Genomic DNA, 15193 nt, shown 5'->3' with positions numbered 1-15193 from the left:
ACTCAGGTCCTTACATGGTGATGCCTCATTGGCAAGATCCATTTGGCTATCGGGCTATGCCTTTAATGAGGGCCCTGTCCTAATTGTTAGTCATCCTAAGATAGCGACAAGATTGTTTAAAAAAGGTTGAGAAACTTCATAGAGTATGGGACCCAAGGGGTCAAAAATAGTTGGGTCTTTACAGCGTCAAGAGGACCTATGCGTTGTCTAATGCAAAGTGTGATCTAGTCCGGCTTTTGCTGGAGAGGATCTAAGAGGATTGGCCAGCCAACCCCATCTTCAAAGAGGGCACTACCATTATGCAAGCCTTTTGCAAAACTGAATCTCAAGGATTTTAATGAAGAGATCCCCTTGGTGGGCTCTATAATGGCATGTGACCAATGGAAAAATGCTGCTCCGTTGGACAAACTTGACATTTGGGCCATGAGACTTCGGAGAGTATGGAAGGCTACCGCCTCTTTTAAAATAATTATGTCACTCTGGAGGGCGTTGGTTGGTAAGGTGCCTGGATCTCACTTACTCTAGGAGTGCTTATTGGTCCGCGAGTTTTGGGGAGGAGTGATTGCTATATTCAAGTCAATTCAAGTTTTCTTTAATGTCAGATGGAAGGTGGCTCCGCAAGGTGATAAGAATATGCCTCTATTCTCAATGGCAATTGGTGAGGGGTTTAGTCATATTGCAGATTTGGTCTTTTAGGAACAAAGTGGTGTTTAAGAGGATGCCTATGTCTAGATTGCTCGTTGAAGATTTCATGGCAGACTTCAAGAGAAGTGCTCAGTCTTTTGGGAGGAGAAATGAAGTTTTGAAGATGAGCAAATTTTGGGAATAAGCACCAAGGCTGCCAATTTTCCTTTCTTTGTACAGTTATTTTTATTTTCCTTTTAATAAAATTTTAGACAGTTTTTACCGCAAAAAAAAGAAACCTTACTCTCTTATTGCCGTCTGTACTGAACAGCTCTATAGTTGAAAGAACAGCAAGATATCCTCGTTGATTGTACGACGGAACAAGAAGACTTGGTTGAGATTCGAGAATGCTAAGGCAGTGGCACGAGGGCAGTGCAAGACTGACACCTAGGTCCTATATTGTTTACTATTCTGAAACTTGTATGGAATGGGCTCACAGCAAATGGGTAGCTTGAGCTCACAGCAAGTTTGTAGCTTTTTCCGCTTGAAGCTTGCTTTTATAGTATTCTTTGTAATCGCACGTGAAGATCGCTAATAATAAGAAGAGTTTTGCATTCCAAATTATGTGGGGCTGTTATGAGTTGGGACTTGGAAACTTGAGAATGGACATGAATTCCATTGCTTAGGAGCTCCGAAAATGGGCTTCCAACGACACTTTTCTAGAATCCATTGCTTAAGAGCTCCAAACATGGGGGCTCTCACTTGCAAAGAGACTATTCTAGAAGTTGAAGTATCACAACAGAATGAAGTCTCGAACGCATATGTCGATCATAGAAACCAGAAAAGCTTGTAATAATTTAGTTCTTTGACGCTGTTGGAAATCGTAATGAGAGAGAGATAAGTTGGGCACATGAAGTCTCTTCCGATAGCATTCCGTCAAGCAGAATCCTACCGGAGGCAATTGGATTTAGGGACACATGTCAACTTGAAACTCATCGAACCCTATCAGAGTTACGGGCACATGTTAGGATTAAAATTCGGTAGGTGAGAGAAGCGTTCCTATTGGATATCCCCCTCTTGCCGGACCCTGCCTGCCTGTGTAGTCCAATTGCATGAGTCTAGCATCCAATTGCCTTCCGGTAGGCTTCCGACTGCCTTCCCTGCTTGAACCATGCCTGAACCACCCCAAAAACACTACATGTCCAAGGTGAGAGGGAGGGAGGGAGCGAGGCAGAGAGCGCATTATAGCGCGTTTTCTAATAATGCGCATTTTCTATGTAAGACAGAGGCAACAAATGAGGGAAACATGCATCATGGGAACAAGCGTAATTTACGAAGAAACAAGCACTGTGGCCCGTTGGCATATAGAGTGGATCACCATGCAAAGGGTCGTGGCGGCAATCACGCTTGAAACTTCGTAGCACATTCTGTGGCTCGCAAACAATGGAAAGATTGTGGCTAAGAGGGCTTAGCACATGGGAAGAAATAGGATGGGAATGGGAAAAGGTTGTCTAAAGTGGTCCCATGTATATTTCTATCCTATTCCCATCCCACCATGTGCTAACAAAAAAAGAACTAGGGATGGGTTTAGGAGGAAGAGGACACATGGCATCATTTCATGTGTTTAAGAGGTGGGGACCTCATGGGGACAAGGACACATGTCATCCTTCCATGTTTTTGAATCCCTAAAAAAGGGGAACCCATTGTGGCTGCCAAGGTCTAGAGGCCATGGTCCAGGATGGGAGAAAAAGTGGCTGGTGTAGGATGGGAGTAATGATGACAAAAATATTCCCATCCTAAACCCATGCTTGTGCTAAGGCCCTATAAGAAAGGTAATCAGCAATCAATTGGAAAAGGTGATAAGAGTGCTAGCAAGACACTGCAACCAGATTCCCTGATATTTCGACATAAATATATTTTCATAGGAGGCAAGCTCCAGAGCCATCGCGTCCATCCAAAAGCACTGCATACAAGGAGGATTGCTATTCCCACATCGAATCTCAGGAGTCAGCATGCCTTGCCTACATGCCTAGGCTGCGGTCTGTCGGATACGCTCGTTCCAAAAGTTCATAGCGGTATGGCAAAGGGATGGGTTTCTTGCTGGTTGCAAAATAATATATGTCAGAAGAGCTCGTTCCAGAAAGCTAACATAGAATACAGTGTTCGGAAATAAAAACTATATACCACGCAGATCGCTATTTCCAATTGTCAAACTTACCTGGGAATTTCACTTTCAGGAATTTCGTAACTCCTCCGCTAAGGTTGGATGGATATTTCAGCTAGAAAGTAATATATCACTGTGCTCGAATCTTACGATCGGAAGGGAAGCTTCATGAGCGTTTTCGAGATTCACTCAGACAGACTACAAGCAGAAACAGACCATCGAACTCCAGGGAAGGCCAAACAAGTATCTACATCTTCCATTGTCGATAGGTGAATTAGTCCTCATTTAGCAAAGTTTCAGAAGAAATCGAAATCTAGATACGAGCCCGAAGACTTGGAATCGATCTCTCCCTGCTTTTTTTCAACCACAGCAGAAGGGGCCTGACTGGCAGAAAGATCAAGCTCGAACGGCTTGGGGACCTCGGGAGGAGCCATGCTTCGGATAAGAGCCCAGTTGATGCCTTCGAAGAAGGGATGCTGCTTGATCTCTGTGGCGCCCCGCTTGAAAGCCAGCCTGTGTTGTGGGTCTTTGACGAGCAAGCCACTGATGAGGTCGCGAGCTGCAAAGCTGACGGAGGGGGAGTCAGGGAACCTGAGGGGCTGGCCGACGACGTTGAAGAGGGTGGCACGGTTGCCGGCACCTTTGAAGGGGGTACGGCCATGGAGCAATTCATAGAGGAAGATACCGAAGGTCCACCAATCGACGGCGCTACCATGGCCGTCACCTTTGATGATTTCAGGGGCGAGGTATTCGTGGGTACCGACGAAGGACATGGAGCGAGCGGAGGTGGGTTCAGCGAGGAGCTCAGGGAGGCCAGGGGAGAGGGGGGGGAGGGGGGGAGTTTTGGGCTGTTTAGGATGCTTGGATTTGAGCTTGAAAGAAGGGAGGAGACGAGGGATGAGGCAGGAGGGAGGAGAAATACAAGAAGGAGATGCTGAAATGCAAGAAGGAGTGATTATGCATGAAGGTTCACAAGCTGGTTGTACACAATAAGATGGAATTCTTCGCCCAGAATCCATGTCTATTGCTGAAGATGTGCTTTTCACTAACGTTGGCCTCACTGCACACCTCAGTGATAAATCAAAATCAGATAACATTATGTGTCCATCCTCCCTCACCAATACATTTTCCGGCTTCAAATCCCTGTACACCACCCCCATCATGTGTAGATACTCCAGTGCCAGCAGCACTTCTGCTACATAAAACCTGCACATCCATAGCTTCATTCAACATCACTTTGTATACACATCACACCTTCCTTCCTTTTCCATTATCATTCTTCCCATCACACCCTCACACTGTGGGTACTATGTACTACTCTGAAATTGCAAACTTTGAAGTTAATATCCAATGGCATCGCGAGGTTTGAAATTTATCCCCCAGATCTATTTTTTGCAGTCTCAAACATCAGTTATATTTTGGCCTTACGACATCAGAAGTTCTATGGAAAACTTGTGACGTGGAAAGTTGACAGATCTTTTTGTATGCAAACTGAAAACTTTTCTGTGAACACTCAATTCCCAGCAACAGTGACATCTCCCAAGATCTTATTACACATGCACAGCTATCACTAGCTTATGATTTAGCATCGCTACTTTCCTGCCCAAAACGGACAGCACTTTGCCACTTTCCTGCCCAAAACGCACAGCATTACTTTCCTAGCACGCAGCACCGCAATTATGCCATTCCCGTGCTCAGCAACAGCCCCCTACCACTCTGAGTCGTCCTATCGTGCTCAGCTCTCAATAGCTTATTCAGGCAACAGCCATACCATTCAGAAAAAATGAGCATGCATACATATCACAATTCGTTCAACAGATTTCCACTTCCTCGCCCCCACAGCACAGTAACAGTAGCAACCACAATACATATCCAGCATATAATATACACACCTCCTCGTACCGCAGCTAGGAGCATTCTGCCACCAAGAAAGTGAGTAGCTCTGCGTACACAAAGCAAGAAGTTTGCAACATTGAATTCCACGTACCTCGCTACCATCTCCGAAAAATGCTTGCCTGGTTGCCTCTGCCTCAACGTGTGCAGATCACCCCCCGGACAAAACTCCATAACCAAGCACGAGAACTTATCCGTCTCAAAATGCGTATACAACGTTGGTAAAAACGGATGATCCAGGCATTGTAGGATATCTTTCTCCGTCTGAGCTCTCAGAAGCTTCTTGCGACTAGCGAGAGCGCCCTTGTCCATCACCTTCATGGCGAAATGGCAATTTCTGCCCCGCAGCTCGGAAAGGTAGACACTTCCGATATCCCCACATCCCAATCGCTTCAGCAATCTGAAATGGTTCAATCCTATGCTTCCTTCTTTGGTTCGAACGGCCTGAATTGCCTCCCATCTCGCATCGTTTGCCTTGTGCGGCTTGCTCACTGCATTGCTGAAACTACTGCAGCTACTCTCATTGCTATCACTCACCTCACTGCTACTGCTCGTCCTACTTTCAGCTTGTTCACCAATTTTTCTAGCTTTGGCTTCGCTCGCCTTCGAATCACTGCTGCTAATACTGCCTGTGATACTACTGCTTAGACTGCTTTTCGAGTTCGTGTCCATGCTGCTTGTTGAACTCAGACTTCCGCTCGAGGGTGCGCAAGCATCGGATGCCTTGGCGCCCACTAACTCTCCAGACGCTACAAGGCCTCGGTCACCTTGTCCGATTGTTTGAAGCCCAAAGCTTGCCATCGCTCGAGACTTCTCTGAGACTTCGCCGCAGCAACAATGCGCCCCGTGAGACGGTTGTTCTTTTCACAATGATCTGTTCTTTTACCAACCCTTCTCAGGGGGGGTAGACAGTTTCGGATGACAGCTTCTGCTTCACGTGAGAACCATAAAAGCTGACTTTGCGGTGAGCAAGTGGTCCAGAAGCAAGCCTAGCCTTCTTCCATGCCACGGAGAGCGGTAAACAAGCTGGTGTGAAACGAGAGACATGCGCAGGTGAGCTAATCAACTGTAGAAGCGTCACCTGCAAAAGAGCCGACGCAAAACATTAAGGGTGTGAAGTACTGCAGGAGAGGACCATCTCCACAAAGTTGTGAGATTGGGCAAGAAATCCGGAGCTACGAGATGGACAAGTATGAGATGGACAGAGAACCTTACGAGAGCGAAGCTCTGTCGTCAAGAAAGCTAGCCTATGGGAACAATCACTCCTCCGACAGAAGAACAATGAACACACAAAAGCATCGATCTTATGTAGAACCACTAGGACTACCGACGCTCTTCGTCCTCTCTCGCGATTTTCTAAAGCTTCCCGGTCTGTCAGGCACGCGATGCGGGCAGCAGAGGACGGCTTTGCGGAGCAAAAAGCATGCTTGAGCGAGGCCTGCGGCTCATGCGTAACAGCAGCCACTCCTCCTGCACGTTGCTACGAGAAAACCGCTAGAAGGTCTCCCGCATCCGCAAGACCCTTCCGTCACACAAGGATGCCGTCCCGGCACATTCGCCAAAACGCACGCCAAGAACAAGTGAAGGACCAGGTCCTTGGCCGCCCTCAGCGAAGATGCTCCTCTCTCTCTCTCTCTCTCCCCCCCTCCCTCTCTCGAATCAAGAGACAGCAATCTACTCTCTTGAGTCGTAACGCTCGATTCCTCACTCGCTACTTGCTTCCCCAGACAGCCCTTCTCTTATTAGACCACCGCCGATGCTCCCGTCCTGCCACCACCGCCCAGGAAGAGACAGGAGCAGCTGCGAATGCGGCTGGTGGTCTGCCAAGAGTGCTGGAGATGATACGAAAGGGACACAGACAGGTTGGTCCAAGAGAACCATAGCCTGAAGGGGACGCAGGGTCAATGACGAAGATGGATATAGAAGAGGAGGGTAAACCGCTGAGGGGACTTTTCGGGGAAGGGGAAGGCAGGGTGGGGGAGACAACAATCTGAACAGAGGTACAAAGCTGGGAATCCGAGGTACAGGACAAGGATGAGTGGGGAGAGAGAGGGGAAGAGGACGAACAGAAGCAGAGGGAGAAAGCAATGGAGCTCTGGACTGCGCAGCAGCAATGGCGGAAAAAGTTGAGAGGCACAAAGACAAAGGATGCGAGTGTTGAGGAAAAAGATTGAGGCTTCCTGCTTCACAAATCTCACGCTTTTGCATTGGAAATCTCCCAAAACACTCGTTTCCGGAAGAGAGAGAAAACGGTGTCGTTTGCATCGCGAAGAGAGAGAAGATCTAACCTTGTCGCCTAACCTTGGTCTTCGCAACCTGTGAACCCACGTATGGTTGTACTAGTCGGCACAACATGCTCAAGCTCTTGCCCCATTTGCGCGTCAAGATTATTCAAGTGTTCCTGGAACCTCATTAAACTGGCGAAATTTTCAGCAAATCTGGGGTGGCAATAGAGGGGGGGTGATTAACAGCCACCAAGTTTTGATGCAGGTCCGAGGAACCAACAAAGAGAGAGGGAAAGCATCTCTTGAGGCATCCTTAGGGCTACTATTTCAGGTGCAACAAAGGGGGAGTGATTGACAACCATCAAGTTTCATGGAGATCTACGAAGAGAGAGGGAAGGCGATCAACAGTAGCGGCGTCTGTGAGAGGCACCAGACTCACTAACAGCTGCTGCTGTCCCAATTCCTATGTTTCTTCAACCTTCTCTGTTGTGTTCTAAGGGAGCAAAGGGCCCAATCAAGCTGTGAAGAGGGAGAAGATGGATTCCAAAGGAGGGATTGAGGGAGGCTAAGAGAAGATTTAAGGTTGCAATGGAGCTTCCTAACCTCTATTTCGATCGGGCCGTTTTTTTTACATTGAGAACTTCGAGTTTTATATAGAGAACAATGTCAATTGTATCTACATGAAATGAAAGAAATGAAAAAGACTATGTCCCTCTAAAAACCACATTATCCTCTTGGACCCTCCCTATCACCCCATCATACCCACCATCCCCATTCCATAGTCCTTTGCTAACATTTTTCTAACATCGTTGCCTTCTCAATGACCTAACCTTGCCGCCATCACTATTTAACCCCCGTTTTCTCAGCTTTAAGGGTAGTCAGTGTGTTCTATAATGAAATCTCTCTCTCTCTCTCTGTCTCTCTCTCTCTCTTCCCCCCCCCCTACACAAAAATAATAAGAAATTTGAGTGTCACCTTCATGCCCTCATTCCTAAAAGCCCTCACATTCAAGGCAAATGTTTATAAGATCAACATTTAAGAAATGTGTGTCGAACATTGATCCTACAAAGTATTGCTCTACTACTTGTGTAGTCAAAGTAGCATATAATTAAGGCATTAAAAATGTTTTCTCAAAACTTGATCCTTGGGTTTTTAACCATGTTGGCCATCATGAATTCATTCAATGTATGTAGGCAAAACATAGGTCTCAAATTGTGAAAATGTGAAAGCATAAATTGTCTTAAAATTCTAGCATGTGATCCTAGATTTCACCTGTAATTTCCTAGATCTCTCACTTGGAAGGGGAAGTTTAAACGTAAGTCATTAGTTTGGACATACAACAATGTCATTCTCCTTCATTTGTATGCATATGAGTTGATATTAATTGTATGTACTTCTCCACTTTGACAAGAAACAAGAGTGAGTGTGCTATTCTTAGATAAGGTTCCAATTCGACACATAGGGGTGAGGAGATTGTTCTCTTCTAAGAAAATAAGTGGTTTTTCCCCCACCAAATGGATGCATACGCCCTGGGATAAAGAAACACATGGTAAAGTATAATTGTCATCTTGTTGTATAGTGCATGATATCTCTATAATAGTAGAGGGTCCATTCATAGGCCTTTTTCATCTAGCCAACATCATTCGTAACTTCAACGCGTCCTTGCAAGGAATGCTCATTCCTTTTACAACATGATTCTTGCCACTTGCGTCACATAAATTCAACTCATGCAATGCAAGACACTCGTGTTTTGGTGACTCAATCTCTTCAACTTTATCGTAGGTTTGCACTTTATCTTCAAAATCCTAGTCCCTATCACTTCTAAAAGTCTACATAAAGTTGGCATCATATGCTTTATGGAGCCCTATTGGAGCTTGTATTCCTACTAGCCCAACTCAAAGGGCTTATCCCATATACTATAGCTCTTGAATTCTCTTGATGGTAGCAAAGTATGTGGAATTCCCTTAATGTCTCAAATTCTAATTTATTACTACTTGAATATTGAGCATGACATATTTATATCTTGTGTCAATGGACAATAAAGACAACATCATCGTCTTTTTTCTTTTTTTCTTTCTCTTCACCAATAGGACCAAAGCATGATCGGGTGTAGCAATTTCTTATGAGGTTCATTTTTTAAAATTTGGACTCCACAATTATGGAGCTACTACATGGTGGTCTTAAAACATTCATCTTTGGTGATATTCATAGCTTGATAAAATCAAGATAATAGAGAATATTCAATTTATACATGTGCAATGCTCTTGAAATAAATCCAACATTTTTTGTTATTTTGTATTGCTTCCTTTTCCATGCACTTCCTTTCAATAGGGCCCATAGAACATGTCAAATTTTGTAATCCACAACATTAAACCTACTAGCATGCCATTTTTCCTTTTCCTTTTTATTAATACTTTAGGTCTCATAGAAAACTTTATGTTAATTCGTGAGAACATACACGTCATGGGTTGCATATAGTGTGAATAGGCAGGGCATGAATTCTATCATCAAACACATCTCATGCCTGGAGAGCATGGCAAAATGCTTGTGCACTTAGTCACCTCTCTTCAATGTCCCTCAAAGTGATCATCAAATGTTGATGGTTAATTTCTCATGCTCTCTTTCCCTAGCCTACATCTCATGCTCATGTGCAACCTAGCATGATTGTTCTACTCACGTATGAAGCATAGTGTGTGTATGCATTATGCATCAACGAATCATTCCGACTCATGGTACCATTGGAAAGCAGGTAGACATGTGAAGAAATGACATGCAAGCTTGCCACACTCAGTTTGCTCATGCCTACACAATATAATTACTCAAGAACTGAAGGAAAAGACAAACCTAAGATGTTGGAATTCCATTGTATTAGTAGCAAACAAGGCCCATAATTAGATTACAAACAATTTTTGCCCAAGAGCATAGATTTGTGCATTACTCAATGTGTGTCATTAAGGAACTGTAGCTAGTAGCAAATGATGTGCATAATCAAAGAAGAAGACGAAGTAGCAACAAATACAAAAAAGAGAGCTAGCAACCAAAGTGAAGAGGAGATATAGGGTCATTCTAGTTATAGAGGAGTAAAATGGCAGATGAAAGGAAGGTAGTAAAGAAAAATCAAGAAACATCAATGGCAACAAAGCAAATGTAGCTATAAGAAGATGCGGACTAGAAGCTAGATGCGAAGCTAAGGCAGTTCTGAGAGCATGATAAACAAAGAAGCAAAAAAGCAAAGGAGTAAGTGAATGAAGAAGCAACGAAGGAAAAGCAAAGAGGCTAAAAAGAAAAAGCAAACATAAAAGGACAATGCAAAGTGAAAGATGAAGCCATAGAAGGAGTTGAAAACAACATGAAAAATGAAGACACTCTAAGGGGCAAAGAGATGCGCCTTTCACCATTGAACTAATGCATCTTGTAATGTATCAAAGTAAAGAGAAAGAAAAACAAAAAGAATGATACGAAGCAAGCATGAAGCGGCACGTGTATGTGCAAGCACAAAGAGTCCTACAACAGGGAAGCTTTGAGGGATGCAGCCTCAAACAACATTTATGAAGCATGGAAGCACTGATGAAGCATACCATTGCATGCATAACACCAACAGCAAGGATGTGCAGGAAAGGTAACTTCATGATCACGTGTTCATGGAAAAGAGGAGGCATTAAAGCAAGTCCATGAGGACATGGATAATTGCAGTGGAGGGATTAAATATTTACACCAAAGAATAGAGGACCAAAATGGTCAAATGGAATGACATATTGAATGACCAAATCGAATGAAAGATTGAAAGATCAAAATGGAATGACTTACCAAATCAATTATAGATCAAAGGTTTGAATGATTGAATCAAAGGATGAATTTGATAGGTCGAAGATACATAGAAAGTCCAAGAAGTGACAGTTTGGACATTTGGAAAGCACATAAATGCATACGCATGTAGAAATGAGTTGGAGGAGTGCTTTGAGGCATAAATAGTTGAGTGGTTGAGTAATTTGAGGCAGGAATGGTTGTATATATAGAAATCGATAAAAGTGCATGGTCCTTTTCATTGTAGAGAAATTTTTTACAAGAAATAATATGTGGATTTAGTCATGGAAGCAAAACATCTCCCTTTCCCTTACATTTTAGTATTTCCTTGCTATCAGGTCGACAATATCAACCCTGTAAGATTGAGTCTAATACTCATACCATGGAGCCATGAGGTCCTCTCAAGGGGCAATCTCTTTCACTAACCCACCCTATCTTACTCAATTACCTTGACACAGTGGTCCAAACAACTCCTTGCATCATGGAGACCTGGCCCCTCAAAGAGTGTCAGGAGCAGCTCAAGTCAAGGGCCGTAGCAAAATCTCTGCCTATAATATGGGAATATTTGAAATAGCAGATGATCGGAGAAAAGTCCATCATCATGTTAAGAATCATGTCTGTCGTTACCCCTTAGCATGGTTAAAGGTGAGTGAAGGCACATGGCTCTCATGCTCAGGGAAGGACTCACATCTATTGTACTTTGCGGTGCTAGATATAGACATGTGTGTGAAAGAGGATGTAAACGATTGTGTGGCTCTTATAAGGGTGGAACTCTTAGCCTAGTTTATAAGATCTAAGATAATCTTGTTAATTATGGACTGAGATACAAAACATTGAACTTTTTTATGGACCAAAGTCTATTTAACAGTCTACATGTCTTCTCTCTATCCTTCTTCCTTCTGCATGTAGTTTTGAGTCAACTTGCTCTACAACCCTCTACAAGCTCCTCTCATTCTCTCTTGGATTCATTAGTTCCAGTGTACTTTTAATGCTAAAAATCATAATGTGATATAAGAGTGAATAGCTCTCCATCCCTACTCTAGTTTTGCTAGCCATTTCAAAAGTCTACTATCTACCACCATTCTTCTTGGCTTCATTCAGCCACAACTTGCTACTCATCTTCCCACCACTTCTAAATCTTGTTATTATTCTATTGCCACCTTGAAGCAACATAGCATCACATGAATACAAGATCCCACCAATAGATAACCGTCATAGCCGTCTAGGTGGTTGTGACTACTTGCACCTCTTGGAATCCTCGCTAGGATCCCCACGATTGTTAATGCCTTTCACATACCACACATGAAAACTTGCACACTATATTGTTAACTCTATGTCAACATGGGCTCAAGTAACACAAAATGTGTTTGTGGAGTAGCAGCAAAGCTCTGCTCATACTTGCATAAGGCTAGGAATAATCTCCCTTAGGAATCCTATATGCAAGTTCTACATACACTTCCTACATATGATTCCTACATGCATGTTCTACCTGTAGTTCCTGAATGCATGTTCTACATGCAACTTGCAAGTCATACATGCAACTCCTACAAGAAACTTCTACATGTTGTTGAAATGTGCAATGTCCAATTGTTGCGATATTGTGTTGGTACCCTAGAGGGGTATGTTTGTGGGAATTATGGTAGCCACACAAGAGGATGTGGACTACATAAATGGATGTGGGACATTGGTCACCACAAGTTGGATGTGGATCAGAGGATGCCACACAGTAGGCTTATGCCTTGAGACTCTCTATATAAAAGGTCTATCATTGTATTGTTTATCAAGCATTGGAATAGATTGGTTGAGTGTTGCCTACGTTGTTGTTTCTCCATTATGGATTTTCTTGTATGGTTCAATCCTCCATGATTGTTACACTAATCTCATGTAGCCCTAGGCTTAGTGGCGGTCTCATTTAGTTTCTTAACATGGTATCAGAGCTGGTAGTCCACAAGCTTAGGTAGATTAGTGTGTTTTCTTTCATGTCTTTCGTATAGATAAGAAATATGGCAACACTCTTTATCATTTGATTTGGGAGAGATTATGTGAGAGCTTATGCAAGAACAAAGAATCAAGTTGCTGCCCATGATGAAGACCATTGTTGAGATGCTACAATGAAGGTTGCTGGAAACAAAGATTGCTGTCGAAGAGAGTTGCTAAAGATTGGAGCTCGCCCATGGAGGAGGAGAACTAATGCTGAGGAGGAGAACTAATGCTACAAAGGAAGGAAGGTGCTTGGAGAAAGCACAAGATTGCTGCTTTACAAATGGAGTCTGTTGCAAACGGATTGCTATCATGGTATGATTGATCCATTATTTAGGTGCTGGCTATGTTACTAGTAGTTGTGATGGTTTTGTCGTTGGGTTGTAATCCTCAAAGAGTAGAGCAGGCATGTCTTCATGAAAGAACGGCACATGTTTTTAAGTGCACAAATACATGCATATTGTAAGCTGGGACACCAAGATTTGTGGAAGGAGAGTCGTTGGTGGAAGGATTTCCACGAGCTTTGTGAGCTCAAAAAGAAGATCGATTAAAGAAGGATGCAGTGTTTTTATATGCAGCAGAAGCAAAAGGAAAATGTAAAATGACCTATGTAATTCTCTTGCAATTGCAATGGCTCTTTGGACTGTTGGGATGAAGTTTCCTAAGATCTTGGATGAAGTTCAAGCTGAACACTGGTGTGAACAACAACATGGCTTCTCAATTTATCTACAGTTAGAGCAGAAGATGCAATGAATTGGGCGTGAGTATGGCCCAGCAGACTGTCGTGGCGCCTGTTCTCCGCAGGCAAGATGATCACGAGGTCACCGTTGTTATCCTTGCTTATAAGGAAGATATTTAGAATAACCGCGATCTGTTTCAGCTCATGGAAGAGTTCTTTTTGACAATAGCCTTGCCGCTTTGGAGTTCTGTACCGCTACTGAATGCTCCATCCCAGTTCCATCTTCATCTCGATTTCTGCATAAGCTTTTGCAACATTGCCGTTTGCTGTTCTTAAAGAGTTCCAAACTTGAGGACGAAGTCTCCTTCAAAAGGATTTCTGGCCATGAGAAAGAGATTGAGCTCGCTCAACATGCACTCGATTTTGGGTTGTGATGGATCCCTGTCAGAAGACAGTAATTTGAGGGCAATTGTCTCTCGGCATCCTGAGGCAATCTATGACAAGCCTCATTATCAAAAGGAGCCCATTTCAAAGAAGGAAGCAGAGTCGCATGCCTCACCTGATAATGTTGCAAGAGGAAGATGAAGGAAAGATTGAAGATGATCGAAAGCAACAAACGAAAGAGAACTCGAAAACCTTGAAGCAAGATCTACAGCATGCACAAACGAAATCATCAAGAGAGGGCATGAAGCAACTACATCGACTAGGAGAAGAACCAGAGCAGGCTGCTAATCGTGGCTTGAATAGCTACACAAGAGTAGAGATGAGTACATATGAGCAGACCTACACAGCGGTTCACTGACTTGCTGAAGAAGATGATAGTCGCATTCTTCCACATGTTTTAGGGTGGAAACCCTACTTTGTGAGGCCACCTTAGCTGCTTATTTTTTGTGGTCATAGATTTACTCCTTATCTCTCTCTCTTATATGCCATGAAAAATCCTTACGCCTTGAAAAAATGGTGCAGCATTGGCTGGTATGGAAAGCTGTGGATATATATTTAATTGTGACCACATGATTTGTCGGTGCCCTGCCCTTGCATTGACATAAAATGGATGTAATTTTCTCTCACCCATGTTTATGAGGGTCCTCTGCCCGAGCCCACGGGTGCTCAAAAAGATATTTGATTGTGGTGTGCAGGAGTAGTGTATGTTGATGATGCACTACTTGGGTTGGTTCCTTTTCCCGAACACATGGGATGTTCAAAAAGCACTTGGGTGTCCCGCCCGCACAACATGGTGTGTAAAGTGGATGTTAGGTGTCTAGATTGGTAGACACATGCACACACATTTGTTGAACACTCCAATTTGTCATTGGGGGGGAGTGTTGAGAGAGTGACTTTGGCAATGCCAAAATCATTGGGGGTGAGAGGTGAGATGATCACATATGATTGTACATTGAGGAGGGGTGTTGAAATGTGCAATGTCCAATTGTTGCGATATTGTGTTGGTACCCTAGAGGGGTATGTTTGTGGGAATTATGGTAGCCACACAAGAGGATGTGGACTACATAAATGGATGTGGGACATTGGTCACCACAAGTTGGATGTGGATCAGAGGATGCCACACAGTAGGTTTATGCCTTGAGACTCTCTATATAAAAGGTCTATCATTGTATTGTTTATCAAGCATTGGAATAGATTGGTTGAGTGTTGCCTACGTTGTTGTTTCTCCATTATGGATTTTCTTGTATGATTCAATCCTCCATGATTGTTACACTAATCTCATGTAGCCCTAGGCTTAGTGGCGGTCTCATTTAGTTTCTTATCACATGTGCATCCTAGATGCAAGTTCTACATGTAGAGAGAGGAAGTCTTATAATTCCT

The 15193-nt window shown here is 43.5% G+C and overlaps 1 protein-coding gene across 3 annotated transcripts; it reads right to left on the bottom strand.

Moving 5' to 3' along the window:
• Positions 1–2577: 2577 nt before the first annotated feature.
• Positions 2578–6826, bottom strand: LOC147881676 (serine/threonine-protein kinase D6PKL1-like). 3 transcript variants are annotated; one of them, XR_015543946.1, is made up of 4 exons: positions 5892–6826; positions 4776–5762; positions 2843–3994; positions 2578–2724 (listed from the first exon to the last, which is right to left on the bottom strand). XR_015543946.1 is itself a non-coding variant. In XM_087401597.1 (3 exons), the coding sequence occupies exons 2-3, from the start codon at positions 5480–5482 to the stop codon at positions 3085–3087; spliced, it is 1617 nt and encodes a 538-aa protein (XP_087257723.1). In that variant the 5' UTR covers positions 5483–5762; positions 5892–6826; the 3' UTR covers positions 2578–3084. The 3 variants fall into 3 exon arrangements, 2 of the variants coding, with proteins under 2 accessions (XP_087257723.1, XP_087257724.1); XM_087401597.1 differs by having other exon boundaries at positions 2578–3994; XM_087401598.1 differs by having other exon boundaries at positions 2578–3994; positions 5897–6826.
• Between the last annotated feature and the right edge of the window lie 8367 nt (positions 6827–15193).

The sequence above is a fragment of the Dipteris shenzhenensis genome, chromosome 30 (genome assembly GCF_047967505.1).
Source record: "Dipteris shenzhenensis isolate YYH24624 ecotype China chromosome 30, Dip_SZ_1.0, whole genome shotgun sequence".
NCBI classification, from domain to species: Eukaryota; Viridiplantae; Streptophyta; class Polypodiopsida; order Gleicheniales; family Dipteridaceae; genus Dipteris; species Dipteris shenzhenensis.
This window is presented reverse-complemented; position numbering and strand designations above follow the sequence as displayed.

What these genes read in the sequence shown, in the direction of transcription:
- LOC147881676 (XM_087401597.1), bottom strand. Translation starts at nt 5,482, where the DNA reads ATGGCAAGCTTTGGGCTTCAAACAATCGGACAAGGTGACCGAGGCCTT. An exon ending in TTTTCGGAGATGGTAGCGAG is followed by an intron (nt 3,995 to 4,775) that starts GTACGTGGAATT and finishes ATGGATGTGCAG; the next exon opens with GTTTTATGTAGCAGAAGTGC.